The sequence below is a fragment of the Phaenicophaeus curvirostris genome, chromosome 1 (genome assembly GCF_032191515.1).
Source record: "Phaenicophaeus curvirostris isolate KB17595 chromosome 1, BPBGC_Pcur_1.0, whole genome shotgun sequence".
Classification (NCBI taxonomy): domain Eukaryota; kingdom Metazoa; phylum Chordata; class Aves; order Cuculiformes; family Cuculidae; genus Phaenicophaeus; species Phaenicophaeus curvirostris.
The window spans coordinates 147,747,063-147,772,006 of record NC_091392.1 but is presented as its reverse complement, the minus strand read 5'-3'; the positions used below and the strand labels follow the sequence as shown (position 1 = coordinate 147,772,006).

At 40.8% G+C, this 24,944-nt stretch overlaps 1 protein-coding gene across 5 annotated transcripts in view; it reads left to right on the top strand.

Annotated features, from left to right (window-relative positions):
- Positions 1-24,944, top strand: part of ARHGEF7 (Rho guanine nucleotide exchange factor 7) — a 131,464-nt gene that overhangs the window by 35,204 nt on the left and 71,316 nt on the right. For 4 of the 5 annotated variants that reach the window (XM_069878394.1, XM_069878402.1, XM_069878426.1 and 1 more), the window contains exons 3-5: positions 17,232-17,316; positions 21,226-21,356; positions 24,656-24,857. In XM_069878394.1, the coding sequence (XP_069734495.1) occupies positions 17,232-17,316; positions 21,226-21,356; positions 24,656-24,857 (418 nt within the window). Of the gene's footprint in view, positions 1-15,001; positions 15,065-17,231; positions 17,317-21,225; positions 21,357-24,655; positions 24,858-24,944 lie in introns of those variants that run through there. The other variant, XM_069878409.1, reaches the window with a different exon arrangement.

Genomic DNA, 24,944 nt, shown 5'->3' with positions numbered 1-24,944 from the left:
AGAAACTGTACAAACCATGCATTTAAAAACAAAGTGCTTTTTAATAGTCATTTTATGGGTCAGATGTGTCTAAAAAATGTATATTTTCAGAGCTATTGCTGTTACTTCCAAGGGGTTAGAAAGTATGTTAGCTTGGAATTGTTTAATATGAGCTTTGGTCTGTTGGAAAACTCCAATATTATCCTGACTTCTTGTTTGTTAGCTTTTCATTAAGTTTCTTCCAGTGTACCTGAAAGTGTTTCTCGCCTGTAGGAGAAAGTTGCCTTCTAAATGTTATCTTCCATAAAGATAAACGCTTGTGGCACCAGCTTTCCAAGAGAACGTTTATGCAGATTTTTAAGCAATTTTTCCTTGTTGGAACCACATCTTTGTTTTTTAAATGCTTCTGGAGCATCCCATTGGAAAGATTTGCTTAACTTTTCAACCTGCTTCTAGGATGACATGTTTTACTCCATGATACATTCTTATAATTTCATTTTTTCCTGCTTACAGCATCTGGTGTCAGTTCTTTTTTTTTTTTTTCTCCATAGGAAGGGAAATGGCAGGATTTTGGAAGGTAGTCAGAGTTTGCAAATGTTAGTTGAGTGGGTAGGAGGAGGATACACCTTCCAGGAGAGGTCTGAATTAGCCAGAGATGCATAAGATGCAGTACAGAAAATAGAATCATCTTCATTGTGAAGAATTTTCTCTGTCTGTCTAATGTAAATCTTCCCCTCTCCAGTTTATAGCTGTTGCCCCTAGTCCTATCACTACAAGCCTTTGTAAGAATAACCTCCCCAGATTTCTTATGGCCCCTTCAGGTACTGGAAGGTCGCTATAAGGTCTCTTTGGAGCCTTCTCTTCTCCAGGCTGAACAACCCCAACTCTCTCGGCCTGTCCTCGTTTGGGAGGTGCTCCAGCCTTCCTCTGGACCTGTTCCACACTGTTACAGATACAGAGAACAAACCTGAAGTTGCACATGGAAGCTCTTGTGCTTCTGGACAGGTATCGATGGGTTTTTAGCTATTGTATTTCCTAAGAACAAAGTCTTACTGTAACTGCTTTCAGTGTCATTGCTCTGCGTTGTTGCAGTCCTAGCCCAGATTAAATCTGTGACAGCTGACTGTTGCTCCAAGACTAATCCCACAGTGCACAAACAGCTCTTGGTGACAGCTTGGTGGCTTCAGAGCACTTCCCACTTTCCCATTCTCGCGCAAGGGAGAAGCCTTTGCTTTTATTTGATTGGTTTAAGACACTCTACATTAGGCTTTTAGACACACAATAGAGCGTGGTACCAGATAACCTCTTGCCTCTATGTCATAGGCTGTACCTTTAGGTCTGATTAGACACACGGGAAAGCTCACCTCTTTTCAGTGTGAGTAGTCATTGTGCCTTTGTGTTAAGAAGCAAGGGAAGTGAGAGGATGTCACCTTGGGCATTGTTTAATGTGGTGCCTGCTTTTGCCCTGTGCAGAGCACCTTGGTGGGTTTTTTTCCATGGGTACTGAACTCCTGTTGAGGGAGTGTTGTAGTGGAGATCACAGTCTGAAAAGGGTTTAGATGTGCTCTTGCTTCAGCTTGTTCTGATACTTGTGCTAAATGTCAGACTGTTACAGCCACTTACGTCTTTACAGTGATGGCTGTGGTTAGTTGTGTTTCTGAGGATGCTGTAGCTCCGTGTGATATGGCTGGTATAGTTTCTTCTTGAAGTGTTATGTAAGTGAGGGTTTCAGTTTTAAGTGCTTCCCTGTAGGGGCTTCAGTTGTACTTGAAGATTCATCCTTAACTCAGCATTCTTAACTTTGATGCATTTGAGGAAGTTGTGAGCCTCCTGCAGAAGTCCTGTTAATATCATCAATATCAACTGTCTCATCTCCACATTATCAGCTCTGAAGATGGGTCAGGTTAATAATCCATAACTTTTTCTTCTAGACCAAGGTTTTGGTTTCTTTGGTGAAATTTAGATAGCAAGGAAGAAATGGGAGGAAAAAAAACCCCTGTGTTTTCATATACCACACAATTTTTATAACAAAATATTATTGCTGTTCTGTGCTATAACTTCAAATGTTGGTATAATGATACATGAAAAGATATATTCTTGCCAATTTTCTTGCTGTCGTTTTAACCTAGACATAGTTACCAGTGAATTTTCAAGTAGTGCAAAGTTGGTATTGAAGTGGTGCATTTCTTAAAGTTAGCATTACTGTGTTTGTGTCTCGTGATGCTGAATATGGTTTGCTGCAAATCGGCTGCTGTAGCTATAGGCTGCCCTTGTTGAGGGGAACCCCAATAGTTCAGTCTTAGACCCAGACCAAGTGGCAGCATTTCATCCATGTCATAGAATCATAGAATGGTTTGGGTTGGAAGGGACCTTAAAGATCATCCAGTTCCAACCCTCCTGCCATGGGCAGGGACACCTCTTACTAGATCAGGCTGCCCAAGGCCCCATCCAGCCTGGCCTTGAACACCTCCAAGGATCTACAAGATCTTACAGTTGCTGAGTGAGTTGCTTCAGTGAGCTGATCTTATGGAAAGCTAAGGCTGAGTAGCTTTTTGTAGCTGAACTGACTCACCTTTTGATTACCTGGTGGGCAGATCCTACACTGGGGAGGCATGTGGTACATCTTTGGGGGCTTTTGAGTCAACATTGCCCCTTTGAGTATAACGGTGCAGTTGTACTGACTTAGATAAAATATTTTCTCAAATTTCTGGCAGGTAATTTCTGCATCTTCCAGTATGAGTATTTATTTCTGCACCTTCCAGTACAAAGTATTTATTGCTTAACTCAGCTTTTATATCCTATATTGGTTGTAAACCAAAATCTGATTCATGGTTTTGAGAATCTGTGGGGTAAAGGCTAACTATTGTTGCTCAAGCAGTGTTTTAGGGAATCATGGAATCATAGAATAACCAGGTTGGAAGAGACCCACTGGATCATCGAGTCCAACCATTCCTATCAAACACTAAACCATGCCCCTCAGTGCCTCGTCCACCCGTGCCTTAAACACCTCCAGGGAAGGTGACTCAACCACCTCCCTGGGCAGCCTGTTCCAGTGTCCAATGACCCTTTCTGTGAAAAATTTTTTCCTAATGTCCAGCCTAAACCTCCCCTGGTGGAGCTTGAGGCCATTCCCTCTTGTCCTGTCCCCTGTCACTTGGGAGAAGAGGCCATCACCCTCCTCTCTACAACCTCCTTTCAGGTAGTTATAGAGAGCAATGAGGTCTCCCCTCAGCCTCCTCTTCTCCAGGCTAAACAACCCCAGCTCTCTCAGCCGCTCCTCATAAGGCCTGTTCTCCAGCCCCTTCACCAGCTTTGTTGCTCTTCTTTGGTCTCATTCCAGAGCCTCAACATCCTTCTTGTGGTGAGGGGCCTAGAACTGAACACAGTATTTGAGGAGCGGTCTCACCGGTACCGAGTACAGAGGGACAATAACCTCCCTGGACCTGCTGGTCACGCCGTTTCTGATCCAAGCCAAGATGCCATTGGCCTTCTTGGCCACCTGGGCACACTGCTGGCTCATATTCAGTCGGCTGTCAACCAACACCCCCAGGTCCCTCTCCTCCAGGCAGCTTTCTAGCCAGACTTCTCCTAGTCTGTAGCACTGCACAGGGTTGTTGTGCCCCAAGTGCAGGACCCGGCATTTGGCCTTGTTGAACCTCATGCCGTTGGACTCTGCCCAGCGGTCCAGCCTGTTCAGATCCCTTTGCAGAGCCTCCCGACCCTCCAGCAGATCGACACTTCCACCCAGCTTAGTGTCGTCCGCAAACTTGCTAAGGGTGCACTCAATGCCTTCATCCAGGTCATTGATAAAGACATTGAACAGGGCTGGGCCCAGCACTGAGCCCTGGGGAGGAGGTTGGTTTTTATTTTTGTTTTTGGGGTTTTTTTTGTTTTTTTTTTCTTTTTTTTAAATAGCTTTCCAAAGCTATTTAGAGCATTTTAACCTTTGCAGCATCCTGTTACAATAAGTTCTAGGTTTAAATAATACATTTTATAAAAACTTCCTTTTGTTTGTTCAGCTGTTGCAGCTGGTGGCAGTGAGTGACTTTGTTCTTATGGTATGGATCTTCTCCAAGCTATACGTGACTTCATTGGGCGCTGTTATGCTTTGCTGCATCCCGTATTCTCTTTCCAAGGTGAACACTTTTCATGGATATACTCTTTCCTTGTATGCAAGCCATTGCTTCTGCTCTCTGTACCCTTTCTTGTTTTATAGTATCGTGGTTGACCAGAACTGTATTTATGTTACAGAGATACTGTGGAAGTAGTAAAAGCCATCTCTTTGTGCCTCTTTGTTTTCTAATTTTCTGGTGTTATTTCTCTTGTACTTCATGACTTGACTGATCCTTGATCTGAATTTGCTAGCTGACTTGTCTTTAACATGTCAGTGGGAATAGGTAATCTGGAACTCATTTTTATGGAAGTATAATGATGAGGTCTGGGGGTTTTATTATTTTATGGGAGGGTAGTTCTTGCATTTGTTAGAACTAGGTTTCACCTGTCACTTCAACATTTGGTCATCCACAAGGTTGTGTGGTAGCTGTTTGCTATGAGTTCAAGTTTTGAGTACCTTGAGTAATTTTGTGTCCTTAACAAACAAACTTTACTCTTTATGCCTTTGTGAAATTGTATGTAAGTTGAGGAGTGTGTGTCCCAAGTCAGATCCCAATGGGGTGCTTTTGATACTCCCTTCAAAGCAAAACCAAATAGTTGGCATACAGCTGTTGTATGTTGCTTCTAAATCTTCAAGAGGAGACTCCTAGGTGATATTACCTTTCTTTAGAACAACAACAACCCTTGATGAGGTGCCTTTTCAAAGGATATTCAGATATGTTAACTGGACTACACAATGTTTACAGTTAATCGCATCAAAGAGCGTGGATGCATTCTGGAAAGATTAATTCCTTCTACCAAAGCAATGTTAATTCTTTTCTGTGCAAATGCAAACACCACTAATTCTGTTCTTTATTCTACCTTCTATCCATTTACCAGGCCTAGGCATTTGCTTTACTAGTCTGTAGTTCTTTGGATCTCGTCCCTTCTTTCCTTTGTTGATCTTTAAAGGCTTGGTTTGTGTTTGCTGCCTTCTATTCCACTTCTACTGAGGCTGTGCCAAGTAGCACACTACATTTAAAATTTCAATTTAATATCTGAGTTCTTTGAACTGACAGGTAGTCCTGGCAAATCACAAAGATACTGTGCTTGGTCACTCTCCCTGACTCTGTGAGTTGTAGCATCAAGATGAATTACGTTTATAGCAAAGCTATAGTCGGCCATTTCAAGACTTAACAGAAATTGTTAGAAGAAAACGAAGAGATGGAGTCTGTGGGAGTTGCAGATAAATATTGACTCTTCTGTCCACAGAGAAGATGAGTATCTGAGGTTGATAGGACCTCAGTAAGGGTGGCATGGAGAAGGTAGGAAAGTCATTTTCTGTTACTCCTTGCACAGGATCTAAGGGCTATTCAGAAAAAGCAAGCAGTTGGCAAGGTTGTAACGAATGAAAGGCAGTGATTCTTCACACCCTACCTGAGCTGTGCAAATAACTTCTGTGGGTTTCTGTAGAAGCTGAAATTACATGGATTACAGAAGTGACTGGGGAAGTCTGGAAAAATCCATTTGGGACTTTTAAACGCAGATGGTCCTTTAGACACAAACTGTTGGAAGAGCTCGGTAAAGTATTACTCTGTAATATTTGCCTTTCTATAGTCTTTATTGGCAACTCTTAGGTGCAGGCTTTGGAGCTCAATAGGTTGTCATTGATTTTTTTTTTTTTCATTTTTTTCTTCTCTTAATTGCTTGTCCTGATTCCATAGATGGCATCCTTAGATGCTGCTTGGAGTAATGTGTAGCCCTCTGCTACAAATTCTTGTTGTCAAGAGGAACAGCTTTAACTTCTGGTTTCCGCTGGATAAGCAGTGGTTACATTAGCAAAAGAGCTCACACTGAGACAGTCTTTGCCAGCCACTGAACTGTTGTAACTCATAAAAGCACATGGTAGCATGCCTGAGTCTTGGTCAGAAGGTCCCACTGTCTGGTGCTTGTGGAGAGATACCATTCCTGACCTTACAGGGCATCACCTGCCGCAGGCATGGGCTCCCTGGTGCTGGTGGCTGCACAGGTGATGGGAACAGGCTGTCTCCATATGGTACCACAGTCAGATGGTGGCTGAAGCTAGCTCTGTCCAGTGTGTGCTGTGGAAACCCAGGACCTGCCCTCTGGATCAGGACCTAGGCAGCTCTGGTGAGGGACTATGTGTTGCAAGTGAGAGGCTGGATGTAGGACTCTCATGAAGGCTGGAGTGTGAGTGATTGTGATCTGGAGATGGCATTTAAGTTGGGGCATCTGCAGTGGGGAAGATGATGGCATGAGGCTAGAAGAAGCCTGGGCAATGGAGGTGAGAATGTTTAGGAGAAAAGGGAGAAATTGAAATGTACTGTTGGGCCTGGCTTCTTATCATAATGCTTGGCTACTCACTCCTGTCATATAGCCTATCAGCTGATGAATAAGAACTGGAAAATTATTGCAATAGCTAGTTTCTTGGAAAAGTTATCTGCATTTCTTTCAGATTATGTCCCCAGGCATTACTATGAATAGGCAGAATTCATGTGGATTTCAGTTTTTTTGTTGCTTGTAACCTGCTGGAGGCCATCTTTTATTAATATCTAGAATGTGGAAATTTTTATAGATATTCCTAGAAACCAAGTTTGAATTTCTTACAGAAGCTTATTACTGAACATCAGCATGATGCTGAATGGTTGGAGTAGGAGGTGGATTGTAGATAAGTTGTGGGGGTTTCTCCCTACACATCCCCCCTCCCCCACTGGAAAATATCTGAACAACTGTGATGTTTCTTAGCACCTCAAGTGAATCTGTTTCCCTTGGCAGGTAAGATTTGTCTCTCCCACATGTTGGCTCAGGTGCTGATATCGTGCAATACTGAGCTGGTTTTGCTCATGAAACTTGCAGCAAACTGCTCCTTTTTGCTGGATTAATTTTCTGCCAGTTCAGCTGTTGCAACTGAGTTGCTGTGGGGGTTTAATGACCCCTGAGTGAAAGGACTGTGAGGTGGTGTGGGAGAAGGGAGCATGGGAAGATTTCCCTCCTGAAAGGTTACTCTGATCTGTGTGCTTGCAAATCCTTATCAGGAATGGTTTGCCTAGACCTGCACTGCATGTCTTGCCCCTAGGTTGTGGGGCTGACTGGTCGCTTGCCTGGCAGTTGTGGAATGCCCTTAGGTTAGAGGATGTTGCATTAAATTGGCTTTGGTTTTCTGTCTTCGTTAACCAAAGATGTTGGGCTCGTTTGCTGCATAGGCAGTTCCACCAGCCCCACCAGAGGAGTGGTCACCAGGGCAGGTGGTGGTGAGGCTCATCCCTGCTGCCTTGATAAAGCCCTGTGCCTGCTCTTTCCAAGTGGCTTTTATAACTGATGGAGGATCCTGAAGCCCTAGGCTCCTCTTTAACAGTACCTTTACTGGTTGAAATCAACATAGTAAGCTATGAATCGAAGAGAGTTCACTTGAAAGGAGCTGTAGCTTAGGGAGTGTGCGTGCTATTTTGTGCTTTTTGGTGGATTTTTAAAATAGAGGTATTGAAATGAGTTCGCTCTGTTCTAATTGAAACCTGAAATCCTGGTTTTAGGGGTTGGTAGATTTCTGCTAACTGTTTTGGAATTACTTTTTTCCAGTTGGTGATTCTAAATTAAGGCTTCAGAAGGCTATATGGAAATTCAGTAAGCCTTGATTCTTAATTTTTTTGGCACTTTCCATAGTATATTCAGGAAGCAATTGAGATTTCTGATAAATCCCTTCTTACCAGAGAGGTGTAATCCTGTTTTTTCTCCTATTTTTCTTTCTTGCATTTCAAAGCTATCATTCGTTTTCCCTCTTCCACTTTTTTTTTCCACATATCTAATCATGCTTCATCAAATTCTGACCTGTGCCAGGTGTCTCAAAATATCAAGTCCCCTTCAATCTTCCTTCTTCAGCTCCTCATACATATTCAATGCTACAAGCATTTTCCTGTTTCTTCTGTTAATACGCTTATTTTAAAAAGTGCATGTGCATGCCAAAATGAGTCTCCTAAGTGTGCTGATTAGCAGTAGGTGAAACTGTTTGAGGTCAGTGAGGCTGTTCTTGTGGCTTCTGTTTTATCTGTAGTTCGTTCTCCATTCATGCTGAATCTGTGCATCATCTGATCACTTGGCTGTATGCATTCATTCCAGATGAAACGTGAGCATGTGATAGCATTTAAGTTGTGGTTGGAGCACGTGGTAGTGTAGTAAAACAGCCAGCAGGCTATTTTAAGAGGACAGATGATAACCTTTTGTAGTACAAAATCTTTTGCAGTAAGATGACTCCTTCCCTGTGCCCCCAGCTCTTGCTCTCTGATGTGCTCTGTATGTGTCTGTGTCTATGTCTAGGAATACAGCTATTTTAAAAGAAAGTCTGTCTCTGTGATCTTACTGTGTCTGATACTTTGTTGGTAGTGACTAAAACTGTTATTTAGCCACTGAGTTCCCTGTCGTGCAAATGGAGAGCAGCACTGCAGGTAACACTACCTGTTCTGGACCCAGAGAAACTGGTTTTTCCTATTCTTCCTAATTTTTAATTATGTATATTTAGCCTTTTTTTTCCTTCATTAGACTTTTTCTCACTTCATACAGCATGGCTTTTGAAACCAAGCTGATACTTAAGAAATAAGTTGAGAAATGGTGGTAGAACATGTATCTAGGCAGAAGGCATCTGAAATCAATTACAGCAAGCCGTTCTTCCTGTATTTTTAGGTAAGAGCATGGAGATATTCACTGTTTAGCTGATGTCTATTTTTTTTTTTTTTTTTTTAGTTTAGACAGTACATCTAAAATGAAAGTATTCCAGAAATAGGCATCTCTCTTCCTAATGTTTGAAACCTAGTTGCAAAGTTTTTCAATATATCAACTCCCTCTTCCTTAGGAACTAGTTTATTCTGAGCCTTATTAAATTCAGTGTGCCACTGCAGAGTTCAGCCATTGGTAAACATCAGTTTGTAAAACTGTACGGAGGTTATTCAGTTCTGAGCGTTTACATTCAGGATCTGATGTCAGACCCAGGCCAGACCAGCTGGGCAGCCCATTTCAGTAGTCTTAAGCAACTGTCATTGTCGTCCGGTAATTTTGATTTCTGCTGTGACAACGTGTAATCTGCTTGAGGTCAGTCTTCATTTTCAGTTCTCTGGGCAATTTCAGTCAGCGTGAAGTGTTTGTGCAGAGCCTTTTTTGTGGTGGTCTTTCATTAAGGCTTTTAGGTTATTTCCAACTTACTGATGGGGGAAAAAAACAAAAGTCAGGAAGACATTGTAGATGTGTGAAAATGACAGAGTCGTAATCACAGAATATTAGTTTGGTTTGAGTTGGAAGAGACCTCAAAGATAATCTAGTTCCTGCCATGGCTAAGGACACCTTCCACTGGATCATGTTGTGCAGAGGCTCGTCCATCCTGGCCTTCAGCACCTCCAGGGATAGGACACCGCAACTTCTCTATTCCTAATGTATGTTACACTTTAAGATGGGAAACGTTTTCCAGGTTCCATTACAGTAACTTTTCAAATAGGACATTTATCTATGAACTGTAGAGGAGAAAGTGGATGTCTGCTTGTGAACTTCACTTAGTACTTTAGGGCATGATAGCCACCCTCTAAACTGGAACTTCTCAAGGTTTATGTTCTCCATGCTGGTCCAGCATGGTGATGTTCATTGGGGCTGGTGAAAGGGTAGGTGCCCCACAGGATCTGAAGTAGAAGTTGTGGGATGAATGAGTAGTTTCCCAAAACCATGATGTGCTACTGTGAGATTAAAAAAGAGAAAGAAGAAATAAGGAAAAAAGTGCGGCCACTCAAGTGACTGTTGGGAGAAAGATGAGGTAGAGTTTTTAGTTTTTCCTTTTAGAAAGAATGTAGTATGTTGTAATGTAGTTCTTGTTTTGCCGTGTAGGTAGAAATTTGGAATGGGGTTGTGTTTTCTTATGTGCTTACACAAATGTAGGCAGTGCTTACCTTTCTATTTCTGTTTTTTAATACATCTTGATTTGCTACTACTAGGATTTTATGGTTAACAATACCAATTTTTACAACTTTCTTACTGAAGAATTAATTTGAGGATACTTACTGTGTCACATTCTGAAACCAGATAGATTTGGAAGCCTTCAAAAATTGTACAGTTCATCTCCAACAAGTAACTTGATATTTATTTGTGTAGATTTGTTTTTCGTGCCATTTCTGCTTGTGTTGGTGAAAAATAAGTTTAGATTTGGCAATGTTTAGATGCTGACTTGGAAGCAGTGGCTTAGGTAAAATGTTATGTAGTACTTGAATCTGCAGAACATTAATTTCATTAGTGCTGTGGTGAAGATGGTTTGGGCACAAATTCTTGGAGCTGGAAAGCTTTTAATAGATCTTCAGGGAATTTAAAAAGTTGTCTTTAACCTTTTGTCCTCTTTGGATTTGTCTCGTGAATGTGTATTTGGATACACGCATGCGTGCACAGATGTGCACATACACTGTGAACTTCTATATACATTTTTATTGCTGGTTGTAGCTGCTTTTGTAGATAAGATGTTGGGCCTTAGAAGTATTACTAGTTGTGGGAATTAAATAAACCTTTCTAGGTCATGTGGTGGTTTTAGCTAAAATAATTTTTACTTTTGAGGAACAGGTTTATATGAGAAATAAAATTTATTTCAGATCTCTTAGGTTTTAGACACTGAGTTTTAATTTCTGTTGTGAACTGATACCAAAGCACACAGAGGTCCCACATTGCAGGTCTATTCTCCCACTTCTTTTCAAACTTTTTTTCATCTTACTCTTTAATTTTTGAAACAACTTGATTTTTTTTTCTTTTTTTTTTCCTTCCTCTCCCTTCTGCTGTGAATACAAGATTTAGGCAACATTATGCTTCATCGAGATTTCTAGAACGTTTGTAATCATCTCCTCTTCTCCCTGCCTTCCCTTCCTCTCTCAGTTGTCATAGTTCCCTGCTTTTCTTATCTCTCGTTTTACTGCCGCAGCTTTCAGATGATAATTCACAGCTCGAGGAACAGCTGCTGCATAATAGCTGAATGAGGCTCTGCTCCACTTACAGCTGACCTAATGTGAGAATAAATGAAGAAATTTGTGCTTTGCATGCAGTCTTACCTATGGGATCTTCTTTCCAGCTTGGGTGTATTAGGCGTCATTACTGGAAGGTGGACTGTGCATGGGCTCCCCTTGCCAGCTGCTCTAGGGATAGAAAACCCCTGGGAGTGGTTGTGCAATGAAGTGGGGTGTTGGGAGGTTCTTAATGTTTTTCCAGAAGGTCACCTGTTCCTAACTGTGAGTTGCTTTTATTTTTTTTTTTATCCTATCACTTGTTTATTCATGTTGTGTGGCCAAACCTGCCGCAGCCTGTGCACTAGGAACAGGTGGAGCGACACGTTGTACGTGGTTATGCTGCACTTTGCCAAACCACCCTGCTGATTTCCTTTCATTTCCTCCGGGTGAGAGAGCCAACGTCCTCGTAATCTTTTTGCGCTTGGGGCTGAAGGCCACCGAGCTGAGCTGGAAAGTGTCCTGCCCGTTCAGTACACACAGCCTAGGGGTTTACAGCTTATTTTAGGGCTGGCTGGAGAGGTTAGCAGTGGCAGCCCTATCTGTGCTGCACAGATGTCTGGGCTGCTCATAAGTCAGCTCCTCAGCTGCTGCAGTTTATGGTGCAGTGCTGTAAAGAAAGCTGTCATCTATTTTTGTCAGGCAGATGCTTTAAAATGTTAATATTCACTGGGAATACTGTATCTGTGTATAGTCAGGGCATTAGCCTAGCAAGGAGATAGTTATTAAGGAAATTCTTTCTATTTAGCTTTTAACCAGTACATGGACTTTCCTTACTGTGGTTGTTAGGGATAGCTTTACTGATGCTCTGGTGTTTTAAGGATACAAGCAAGTTCAGATTGATAGAAGGCACTGGCACAGGCTGCCCAGGGAGGTGGTTGAGTCACCTTCCCTGGAGGTGTTTAAGGGATGGGTGGATGAGGCGCTGAGGGGCATGGTTTAGTGTTTGATAGGAATGGTTGGACTCGATGATCCAATGGGTCTTTTCCAACCCAGTGATTCTATGATTCTAAGATACGTTTGAAGAAAAAGCACGAGTCTTGTAGCTTATCTGGACCACCCCCAGTTTTCTTGCATCTCTGATTGTAGACCTTGTTTTAACACAAGTACCTTAATTTAAAAGTAGTTCCTTCATAATTGGCCTCTGACTTAATAAGCCAGAATGGGAGAGTAAAATACCATAAAGGATACCTGAGGCCTTGAAACTGGCCGATTGGAAGAGAATACTACTGCTGCAGGCTTACTGTATGCCTTGATCTGCCCTCATCAGCTGTATTCTGAACCTTATTTTCTAATTTCCTATTACTTTCACTAATTCCTCAGTTAATATTTTTCCAATTTCAGTAGGTACTGTTTCTTGCAGGGATATGAAGGACAGGCATTGCTATTTTAGTTTTATTTCCTTATAGCTATTAGATCATAAACACCATTTGAACAGAAGTCTCCGTCTGCTCAGGGTTAGTGGTTTAGATAACTTTAAAATTACCTTGATGAATTACTATGGATTATTTGAATGTGGTGAAATTTATACAGATGTATGCACAGGTCAGTCTTATTTTAAAATAAGAGGATGGATTTGATAGTTGAATAACCACTATGTGGATGAAATTGATCTTTAAGGCATTTCATTTGCTGCTAAAGAAATTTCAGTAATGGAAAAATCAATATCTTGTCAAATTAATTTAAAAACTGACTAATTAATGGGATTTAATACAATTACAAATGTGGAATGACCACTTAATATACACCTTGCTATAGGGGGTTTGCTGCCATTGGTGCCCAACCATGTTATTTATCAATTCATTGATGACCTGGAAGAGGTCATAAGATTCATATCAATAAAGTTTGCAGCTAGTTGAAATCCTAGGGGCAAAAAGTGCAGGCATAGTTATGGAAAGCAAGGCTTGCATTATTGGGAATTGGTGGGATGTGTGAAAAGGGAAGCCAGAGTCTGAGACGAGGTAGGTGATTGTCAGGCTTTGGCAGTCAGTGTCTGTGACCTAAAGGGTCAGTATGTGCCCTTGAGTGTATGCATCATGTTATAGACCCCATAAGGCCCCTTGTTATTATGCAGTTTGGTCTGATCTGCCTCTGGAATATGCTTGCTGACTGGGGTATTGATGTGGCAGAAGTTGAAATCCAGAAGTGGTCAGAAGAATGTGAGAAAGATGTGAAAAGAACAGAAAAACAGGCAGGTAAGAAGAGGCACCCAGGGATGAGTCTGCTAAGCTTGACATTCATTGATTCGTTGCTACGTATCAAAAAATTTGTAAGTGCTTCCAGGATAAGCTTCCTAATGTAGTCCAGGTTTGTCTTAGGAAGAGAGCTTTATGTTAATGCTTACATAAGACATATCTGCAAGTGGTCAGTTCTATGAAAATTAAAACTAAAAGTATTTTATTTATTTTGTTTGTTTGAAAGATTTGAGTTGGCTGGGTCTTCATCAGATGTGGTTTATAATGGTTTTATATTTGCATTCTGACTGTTTTGTGTGCCTTTTGGTGGAAGATGACAATTGGATGAACAAGAGGGTAAAAATGTGATCACAGGTGAAGTCTCTGCTGAGTTGAAAAAGTTTGCCTGGAAAGCAAGGACGTGTTGGAATTATTTTTCCATAAAGCCTTGTTTAACGTCTATATGTGCTTGTCAGGTAACGTTTAAAAGGCAAATTTCAATATTTCCAAGGCAGTATCTAAGTGTTTTAAATACTGTTGTAAGCATGTGCAATTTTGAATTCACACTAGGCTTCTGACATGACTTGAAAAGTGGATTAAACTGGTGTTATAGAAGCTAATTTAACATGTGGACCTTGTTATGTGGTACTAATTCACAATATAAAACTAGTTTTGAATACTTGGATCTCAAAATTCAGCCAGTCACAGAACTGGGGGTGTGGTATGGGGGGCATTGTATAGGAGAGTTACTGAATGACTCTCTTGCATCAAGATGTGATGTTTTAAAGAGTTGAGTCTCACAGCTGATCTGTCTGTGAACACAAGAATGAAGATGGAAGTCCACACGCAAGTCAGACTTCTCTTGAAACCCGGAGCAGATAGTTTTCTCTGTCAATTCCATGGAAGTTCCTCTTAAAGTATCTTGATTTTACACTCATGTCAGAGTTTTCAAATTTTTTGTGAAATGAGGAAACCTCAAATACATTGTAAAGTGACCAAAGATAGAAAAGGTTGGGGTTTTTGTTCTTGTGTGGGTTTGTGAGGCTTCTTTTTTATTTCTTTAAACAAGTTTTTTTATTGTAATAGAATCATTTGGTTGGAAAAGACCTTTGGGATCAAGTCCAACTGTACCTGTCCGCTACCAAACCATATCCCTGAGCACCTCATCTAACAATCTTTTAAATCACTCCAGGGATGGGGAGAACTGCTTCCTCTGGGCAGCCTCTTCCAGTGCTTGATAACCTTTTTGGTGAAGAAATCTTTACTAATAACCAATCTAAACCTCCCCTGATGCAACTTCAGTGCATTTCCTTTCATCCCAATCTAGTAGATGACTTTTTGGCAAGTTAGCCTTAAAACTTCATAGCACCTAAGCTTTCTTCCTCGCTTTTTGTCTCTCTACGTTATTCTTTTAATGTTTTTTAAGTTAGGAGGAAATCTCTCTGGAGGTTGGCATGTCCCCCTTTATCAAGTGCTACTAATAAACATACCATGAGTGGTGTGCTGGGGGTGCCTTTCTGTCAGAATTGCTGTGTGTTAAATTGCAAGGAAGCAAATGTTTCTCATATCCTCTCATTGTGTTGTTTCCTGTGAAGTAGCAGACTGGATGTGTGTCCTGGATACAAGCGTTTTTTATGGCACTATACGTGTTGGGATGATCCAATCAAATCATTCTTGGTATCCCCTATAGTCTCACCATAGCAGGAAATGAGTCTTCCTTGTATCCTGTTTTTCTCCAGTTAGCCTGACTTTGGAGAGCTCATGGCTCTATCAGAATCCAGAATGAAGGTGAGCTTAAAATGCATTTAGTTTTTTTGTTGTTTGTTTTTAGGGTTTTTTTTCATCTTTAAAGTTTTTATAACTTTAAGCTTTTTCTTAAACTTTCCTTTTATTGATTTTTTTAAATATTTCTCTCTTCCTTGTAGTATCTTTCTAGTGGCTGCATTAAGCACCTTACTCTCGTATTTCCTTTTTTTTTTTTTTAGTAACATGCCATTGTTTCATTATTCTGTTCACGCTTTTTAGTTTGCTTATTCAAAACTACCTCAACAAACATGTAGCTAACAATGAAAATTTTGCACTCCTGATGCTTTCTTGTTCTGTAACAGCCCAATTTTTTTCCCCTAGTTGGAGCAGTGGTTAAGCTGATCTCCAGCCTAGTTTTGCATTTGAGCCGGGTTTTATGTATTCTGCTCTCACTTTTTTGATGTCTTTTCTCATCTCTAGTTGTGATATTAAGAAAACTTAGCATATCTTCATACTTTATGTAAAATCAGATTAACTCTTTTCTTGTTTAATGTCTTTTTTTTGTGTACATAGTCTTTAAATACTTCCTCGTGTTTCAGGAGAAACCCTATGAAATCTGGGCAGTTCCATGGTCCTTACAGCTTCAAATAATTAAGAGTAGTCTGTTTAAATTATCTGTAGCCCAATGAAACTTGATGTAATCTTTATTTGACTGACTTTGTGAGTGAAAACTGCTTGGTGTATACTAGTGTTTGCTACTGACTGCTTGATTCTGTGTCTGTGTTGTGCCCTGAGCTGTATGCACGTTGAATGAGCTTGAGAGATGTCAGCACCTGTACAGCCAAGGTAGAACTGCTTCTCAGCAGGACCAGAGAAGATGCTTCATCTGAGGGGAACACATGTGTGTGTTAAGACTTGAGAGTACTATGAATGCTTTGGGAGGTGTTTTTTCTTATTGAGTAATACTATCATTAAACGTTCCCTAATTCTGCTCTACCATGTCATTCTATCACCTAACCAATCACAGCGGCTCTTTCTGTGGTTACTTTAGTTAGCTTTCATGAAAATTTTCACTTTTCTTGGGCTCAGCTAGCCCTCCTTTGCCCCTTTCTCTCTTCTTCCTGGGGCAAATGGGTTTTATCTCTCCTACCTCTGATGGCTGCTTTCTGGGGTACAGACTTTCTGATAATGCCTGTGGGATAGGTCTGTTATCAGGAAAATAAACAGGTTTTTGTTGACTTTTTAGATAAAAATTGCTCTGCTGTGGGAAACTAAATCTCTTTCTGTTTCTTAAATCATTTGGAACAACTGTAATAGCTCTATTTTATTGTCCTCATTCTAGTCTTGCACAAGGGAATACTGTGACTCCTTTCAACCTATGCGGAATCTAACGCAAGAGCTGTTTTCATGAGACTTTGGATGAGTGTTTCCATTACCTCAGGCAAATATTATGGGTCTTTTATTTTTTTTTAAATCTCTTCTTTCCCCCTTGAAAATCCAGATGTTTAATGTCATCACTCAGCACTTGAAAGTTAACGAGAGTCTTCTTTTACAAGATAGTTTAAGGTTTGGATCCCTTTCCCACAGTTAAAAACAAAATAACCCTAAGCTTTCATGCCTCTCCTTCCCAAACATCAGTCTCCATCTAACCCCGCCAGTAACTTCACTCTTTTGTAAAATTCATTAGTTTTCAAGAATTTTTTTGCTCCATGTTAGCGTGTATGTCATTGTAGTACTTCTTAGTGATGTTTGTAGAATTTTAGAAGTACTTTATGAATGATAGGGTACAAGGCCTGCCAGATGCTACAGAAAAAGTGTATGCCAAGAGTAGTGATACCCAGGAACTTTTATGATCAAAATTTGAGGTATTTGGTGATATTTTGGTGAAATTTTCTGATAATTATGTTTTATTCAAATTTTCTGCATTTTAATTGACATTTGGTATTTTTGGGTTGCATATTCTTCAATTTTTCTCAAATGCAGTTGCTCTTATATTCTCTTTCTATTTAAAAATTAGTTTCTCTTTTTTTTTTTTTAATAGAAAGGGACTGAGGGGTGGAAAACCCCTTACTTTTACTAGTCCATAACACTGTTAGATTGGTACCTTGATCAGGCAGTAGCTTCTACAGTCATGGTTTGCACAATAGTATAGAAATGTTTAATTTAAAGGCTTGTTTCTATGACTTATTGCATGTTCTTTTGTTTTCAGACATTTGATGCAAATGACCTGTATCAGGGACAGAATTTCAGCAAAGTTCTTAGCTCTCTCGTGGCTTTAAATAAGGTGACTGCAGGTAAGTAAACTGCTCTGTCTTGTTGCTTGCTGAAAATTGCCTTCAACTCTTGTGAATGTATATTTATACCTGTTGCTATATGCAGGATAAAATTAATATGTGCAGCATTTCAGAAGAGATTTTGTTGCAGTTCATGTTGTTAAGACTCTGGCAGTGGCCTCTCTGGGTTTTCTAGTCTCCTTTACTGCGGAAGGAAACTGAGACTTTTAGCTGAGAAGAATTCTTAGAAAAAGGGCCTGAATTTTTTTGGTTGGTCTGTGTTCCTCTAAGCTTGAAGTACTAAAGTTGACTTTTGCTCCACTCTAATTCCAATGTTTGAACAATTTTGTCAAGGTTGTTGTGATTCCATCTCCGCTTTCCATTTCCCAGCACCATTCCTTCTAGATAGTAACAAAAGGATAGCCTCTTGGGTCCCTTAAGCCATGCACGTTTCATCTGGGTAGCAGCTCAAAGTCACAAACCGCCCACCTCCAGTACTTTGGGAGGGAGAGAGCTGTAGGAACAGCACACAGGTTGAGAGGTGTCCATGCTTCCATGTAGGGTGAGGCTGTGCTAAAAGATGCCAACTGGACCCAAGGACGATCAAGACATGTTAATATTTGTGGCCCTTCTTGGCTTCTTGCAGTTCCATACTGAGGGTAGGCACTGTCAGCCGCAAGTTCCAGTGATGGTCATCAGGTTAGAGTCTGGGAGAGAGATTACTTAAAAATGGACCATACTTACCAGTTTTTATGTGAGGAGGAAAAGGAATCTGTGTTATTTTGCTTAACGCTCATTTGATAAGTATGCCATCACTTTTAGAATAGTCCTCTGGTCCATTGCAACAGAGATTCTTTTGTCTGGCTGCTTTTTTTTTCATCAGAAAACATCCCTTAGGAGTGAGTTTTACAACCAGATTGTTATTTTTAATGAATAGACATGGGGTAATACCATTGACTTCTTTGAAGTCAAAGGTGCTTACACCAGTTGAAGATACTGCCTTTCATCTTAAGTGCAAGTGTAGACCAATTCAGTTCAATTTTAAAGCTGCTGTACACTGACCATAGTTGCCTTGAAAGGGGAGAAAGTTGTGACTGTTTGGTCCAGACATCAATAGATTAATATCCATCTCAAAGAGCCACAATATCAGCGGGCTTAGAAAAGGACCCAGGCTGATACCTTTCACTGTGTGGGGTGGTGGTGTAGCATGGAAACCAAAAATCAAAACCACATGCAAACTGTGTTGTTGCCTCATTCTTAGCGGTAAGCAGGGCTGCATGAATTTTCCTGGCCAACTGTTCTTCCAAACAGCTTACTTTGTTGGGTGACTGTGTAAAGGGCATTTTAGTCTCTATTTCTCTAATCTGTTTTTGGAAGATGGCTTCCAAATCCCTATTGGGTCTGTAAAAATTTCAGGTATATACAGGTTCTTCTGAATTGGGTCCTTCTGCAATGGAAAGAGTGTGAATAATGACCATGAAGACTGAAGAAAGTCTGCTCTGGATATACACCATCAAAATCTTAACTTCAGAAGGAGTAAGGTCATAGTACCAGTTGCTGCTGTTTGTAGACAGCTAGTGAGAGAGGAATTGGTATGGGGAAGTTGTGAAACAGTGGTAGAGAAGAAAAAAGGATGTTACAAACGCTGTAAGTCTTTGGATGGATGCAAGAGTGAGGCTTCTGATAAAATTACGAAATTAATATTTGTTGAACGTGCACATTCAAGATTCTTGAGTATCAGAGTTGAATGTTTTTCTGACAATAGTCACATTGAGAAATCCATTGAATGTGTTTATTTGGTATTTTAATGGAAAGTAATGGATATGTGGTGTCTGCTCAAACCTTTTAAATCTATCAGAAACTCAGACTGATTGAAAGTATTCAGATACTATTGGTAAAAATACTTGCAATTTGCATGTGGCTTGTTGGTAATAGTTTTCCTTCTTTTCAGCTCAAACACACATGAAGTTTCTGATTTAAGACTCAAAATGTGCTCTAGTGTGGGTGTATTAGGCTCTGCTGTTGCAAAAGAGAAAATTTTGGGAATCAGACCACCCTTAAAAAAATTCTAGGTAGCACGTTTTAGGGTTGCCCAGAAGCTGGAACGGCCTGCTCTGTGTCAACCTGATCCTGTTTTCCAAGGTGAATTGTGTCAAGGTATAATGCTGGATTTGGTGGCCTGTCTGTTTTTCTACTTGACTGCAGTTAGGAAGCCAAGCAAACCGGATGTCGAAACGTTTCAGGTTACTTTTAATTCTTCAATTCTGTTGCCTTCAATTCTATTAGCTACTGATGGCTATAGCAATTTTAATGGTTTTGGGAGCATTAGAATGAGCCACGAAGTTATGATTTACAAATGAAGCCTGTGATCTATTCCCTTTTCTTTCTCAGCAGTCTGTGAAAACAAATTGTATGTCCTTTCTGTAATGGACTATAATCAACAATGTTTATGTTAACATCATGGCCTTTAAATGCTTTTAGAAAAGCAGGCTCACAAAATGTGAGGTCTTTTATGATGTCAGTGCGTAACGATATTATCCATACAAAATATGCAACTTTATGAGTAGTTCTAATATTGCACTATTTGACTAGAGAGCGTGTATAGCTTCTTGTTTGAAGGATAATATTTTTTTGAAGGATAACAATGACTCATTTAAAAAGATGCACTTGAGCAAGGTGTTTTCTGCTCAGTCACTGAGGACTTGGAGCATCTTTTGTCAACCCTTGTGTGCTTGACAATCTCAAACCTCTTTCCTCCTTCTATACCTCGACTGCTGTTAGGTGCCATTCTGTAGTTGAAAGGCTTTCCAGGTAAGATGAGTCAAGTTGTCTCTTCAGGTTTGACATGAAACAGCAGATACGCCTTATTTACCAGTCTTTTCATGGAACTGAGCCTGTATGTGTCATTCCCTTGGACCAAAAATAACTTGGATTTGCATAATCATGGTCTGCTTTAGTCTGAAGGTAACTAATAGGAGACTGTAGTTGTGTGCTTGTACCTCTGATATGGAGGTCAACTGTTGGAAGCAAAGCAAACTGCTAGGAAAGAGTGGGAAGTATAAAAACCAGGGGAGCAGCTGGGAGACTTGTGTCGTCCAGTGAAAACATCTGCATTTGGGACAGAAAATCCTGCATTATTTTCAGGGCTCGTTGAAGCTCAGGTGCTTCCTGAATGACTTCTTTATGTGGAGAAATATGAGGAAAAGGAGTGACTTGCCGTACTTGTGCAAAGGAGCAATGTTTGTCTGCTGTAACATAGCACCTGCGCAAGGGCCCTGGGAGCATCCTCTTCCTGCAGGTTTGGCTGTCAGAGCTGGTGCAGCCAGGAGCACCCCCCATCCCGCAGTAACAGGAGCAGAGAAATGAAAAAGGGGAGAGGTTTGAAGGGATGTTGTTTTATTTTTGAGCAAGTGGCTTTGTTCCTTTCTACTCCTGTCCCTCTCCCGCCCTCCAAAGAAGAAGAAATAGCTTAGTTGGCAAAAAAGGGATGAGACAAAGGAACACTGGAAAAAGACAGTGGAAAGAATGTCTTAATTGAGAAGGAGATGGTGGTGGGAAGAGCTAAGAAACAGATGTGGCTGGCTTTACTTCAAGCAAGTTTTATGTATTCAAAGTTCTTGGCTGCTAGCTAAAATGATGCTGGTTAATTACCTTTAAATAGACTGGTAGTGAGTAGGAATGGAGAAATACAACCCCAACGCTTCTCTTCCTAAGCAACTCAAAGTTTGTTCCTGTCTGTGTGGGGAAGAAATTGCCAGTGTCTCAGGATTTCAGTTCCCTCATTACTATAATTTTTTAAAAGCTTGAATGAATGAGGACTGCAGATACATCAAATCTGTGTTAAACATGTGAGTTTTACAGAGGTAAGCAGGAGTTATATGCCAGTTTCTCCAATTCTAATATTTACTATTTTTTTCCTCTCCCTTACAGACATAGGGCTGGGCAGTGATTCTGTATGTGCACGTCCCTCATCTCATCGGATAAAATCCTTTGATTCTCTGGGATCGCAATCTTTACACAGTAGAACTTCAAAACTCTTTCAGGGACAGTATCGGAGTTTGGTAAGTTCTATAAGAAATGAAATATGCTGCAGTGTATTGTTTTTTTTTAATTTTGGTAAGATTTACAAGTAAGCACTAGTGTAGCAAAGTAAAAGTTTTTTTTTCACGTCTATATTTCAAGCTTGTGAAATTCTATTCTTTCAGCTTTTCTTATGATGTTCCAAAATACATGCAGCTTTCAGTGAACTTCTAAATACGTTTTTCCTCACTTACCCACCCCATGTTGTCTGCACGTGCAGAACCTTCCTGGATGCATTTCTTACTTTTCAATATGAGGGCTTGTCTTTCAGAGGCAGAAATCTCATTTTCTCTGTTTCAGTGTTTAGGGATGATTGAAGGACATTCAAACCTCAGCAAAGGGTAGCACTTTTAATATTGGCCGTATTGGTAGTTATTCCTGTTTTCTGTTGTGTTTTGAGGTGAATCCTTCAACCAGCCTTCAGGTAACTGACTGGTATGGGCGGTTGTTTCAGAAAGGAGTACTTAATTGAAACTACCTGTGGTGAAAGGTGCCTCTAATGACTAAAAGGCTTGCAAGGAGGGTTCAGATCCCTACTGTAAACTGCTTTTTCCATGCTTGAAGGAGGCTGTTTGAACTGTGTGTTGATTGCTATGTGAAACTTCAAACACAGTGCCCTGCTTAAGCTTTCTTAGGTGTGGTTTACGTTTTCTCCTGTTGCAAAGACTGTGCAAGTTATTGCCCTAGGCCACTAATTCCAGCTCCCACTCTGCTGTTCACCGCCCACTCAGTTTTGCTGGTGCAGCTCTCTGGGTCTGGCTGTTAGCTGGGTCTCTGAAGTGTTTAAGTGTTTCTATCACTTTGGTGATCTGAGCAGCAGTGGGACAGAGAAGTGCAAGAAGGAGGGAAAGAGCTAGTGGCCGAACCAGGAAGTTCTCTGTTGGGTTTTACTGATGTAGGTGATCAGGTTGGAACTGTTATTACCAAACTTGTACTCCTTTTCTTCAACTGACAGAGTACAGGGACTGTAGTTGATGGCACTGTGCAGTGTTGCTGCTTATTTTGTGGCTTTTTACCATTGACTAAGGCAAAATGTTTCTCTTGTTGCGCAGTCATAGCGTGTGGAAGCACATGATGCACAAAAAAGCAGAGACGCTTATTTAAAAATGGGCCTGTCTAATCGTTGAACATTGTAACTTACAGTATCTTCAGGCTTTGTGCATGTTTCTGTAGTTGTATTTGCCCTCATTTTCTTAGTTTCTCAGCCACTAAAAGTCTGATTGTTAAATTGAGCTGTGATACAATAACGTGATTGCTGTGGATATAAATTAAGCTGACATGTTATATGATCCCGGTGACATTACGCAGTGCGTGCTTTAATCATCCCAACTATACAGACAACACGTAGGTGAAATTGTGCTACTTAGCTGACTAGGATTGCTTACACAGTCACTTTCTCACTAAGCTACTTTTTTAGTTATACAGGTATTGATCCTGACCTGTCATTGAGGCAGACATGACTTATAGTCCTGATTGCTCAGTTCCATGCAGTGGGTTGTATTTGGATTATTTAAAGCTGTCCAAGTATGTTAAGGTTTTTTTAGCATTAATGTTTCTCCTAACTCACATTAAATACCTGAATGATGCAGGTACTCAAAACCAACATCAAAATGCCAAATTTGGACATTATAGAATCCTAAAATGGCTTGGGCTGGAGGAGACCCTTATGGTCAACTGTTCAAACCCACCCCCACCCCACAGGAGCAGGGTCATCTTAAACTTGATCAGGTTGCTAAGAGCCTGATCCAGCCTGACCTTGAATGTTTCCAGGAATGGGGCTTCTGCTACCTCTGGGCAAGGTGTTCCAGTGTTTCATCACCCGCATTGTAAAAGGTGTATTCTTTATATGTAGTCCAAGTATAAAATTTTTTAGTTTAAAACCATCACCCATTGTCCCTAGGTCCTGCTACCAAGTTTGTCCCCATCTTTCTTACAGACCCCCTTCAGGTACTGGAAGGCTGCTATAAGGTCTCCCTGGAGCCTTCACTTCTCCAGGCTGAACAACCCCAACCCTCTCAGCCTGCCTTTGCAGGAGAAGTGTTCCTTCCTGCTGACCATTTTTGTGCCCCTCCTCTGGACCTGCTTCAACAGCTCGGTGTCCTTCCAGTGCTGAAGGTTCCAGAGCTGGGTGCAGGACTCCAGGTGTGGTTTCACCAGAGTGAAGTAGAGGGGTAGAGTCACCTCCCTCAGTGTGCTGGTCACAGTTCTTCTGATGCAGCCCAGGATACATTTAGCCTTCTGGGCTCTGAACACACATTGCCAGCTCTTGTTCAGCTTTTCATCCTCTGGTACCCCCATGTCCCTCTTGGCAGAGCTGCTCTCAATCCCTTCATTCCCCAGCCTGTATTGATACCGGGCATTGCCCTGACCCAGCTGGAGGACCTTGCGCTTGGCCGGGTTGAACTTCATGAGATTCTCACAGACACTTCTCAGGCTTGTCCAGGTTTCTCTGGGTGACATCCCTTCCCTCCTGCGTGTTGACTGCACCACGCAGCTTGGTGTCATTGACACTTGCTGTAAGAAGTAGCTAATAACATCTAGTTGTTACAATAAAGTGATAATCTGCCTTCACATCTGTGGTAGGTGATTAACTGTATATATAATGGGGGCAGCTGCAAGTTTGGTGTGCTGCAGATTTGCAGCTTTGCTAACCTTGAGGCAAATGATTTGTGATTACTTTTTCAAGTGATTTCAAGGTAAATTGCATAACCATTTCATAGGCTTTGTGGAAGAAAAATGTCCTCCTCATCGTCAACCATGGAGACTTACACATTCAGGTGTGGAGCCTTCCAACCTGATCTGCTACAGGAAAAAAAGAGCTTTAAGCTGCAAACTCTTTATTTATATCCAGTGTTAAATTAAACTCAACTCAGTTCTCCCTCCCAGCCTGGAAATTTTCAGAAAAAGCCTCTCTATTGTAAAGCTGTTGTTTCTTTGTAGTTGCCAAAGGCAGTTTTAGTTTATACTATTTATAGAAAATAGAACTTGATTCTTTGGAGGGTAAGAATTATTCTCGTTTTAGTTCTGTTAGCCCAGTATGATTTGAAGGGGCTGTGTATTAAGACAATATACTTCCTATGACTGATAGTCATTCACAGATTAAAAATGACAAATACTGGAAATGGCAGATCATCACTCACAAATCCTTAGAGTAAAAAAGAAATGGGGAATTTTGTGTGTGGAGGAGGCCTATTTCCATTTTATGGATACTTCTGTTTTGTTAATTGAATAATTGCTTAAATCCCTTAACGTGCTCTTTTTGTTTTTATTTCCTCGCTAGGACATGACAGATAACAGCAACCATCAGCTGGTGGTGAGAGCAAAATTTAATTTTCAACAAACAAATGAAGATGAACTTTCTTTTTCAAAAGGAGATATTATCCATGTTACAAGAGTGGAAGAAGGAGGCTGGTGGGAAGGAACTCTAAATGGCAAAACAGGGTGGTTTCCAAGTAACTACGTACGAGAAATAAAATCAAATGGTGAGTTTTGAAGGAGAGCATATTTGCACAAATTCTAACTTTGGGAAGAGATTGGTGGTTGGTCAGTTGATTAAAAATGGTAATGCT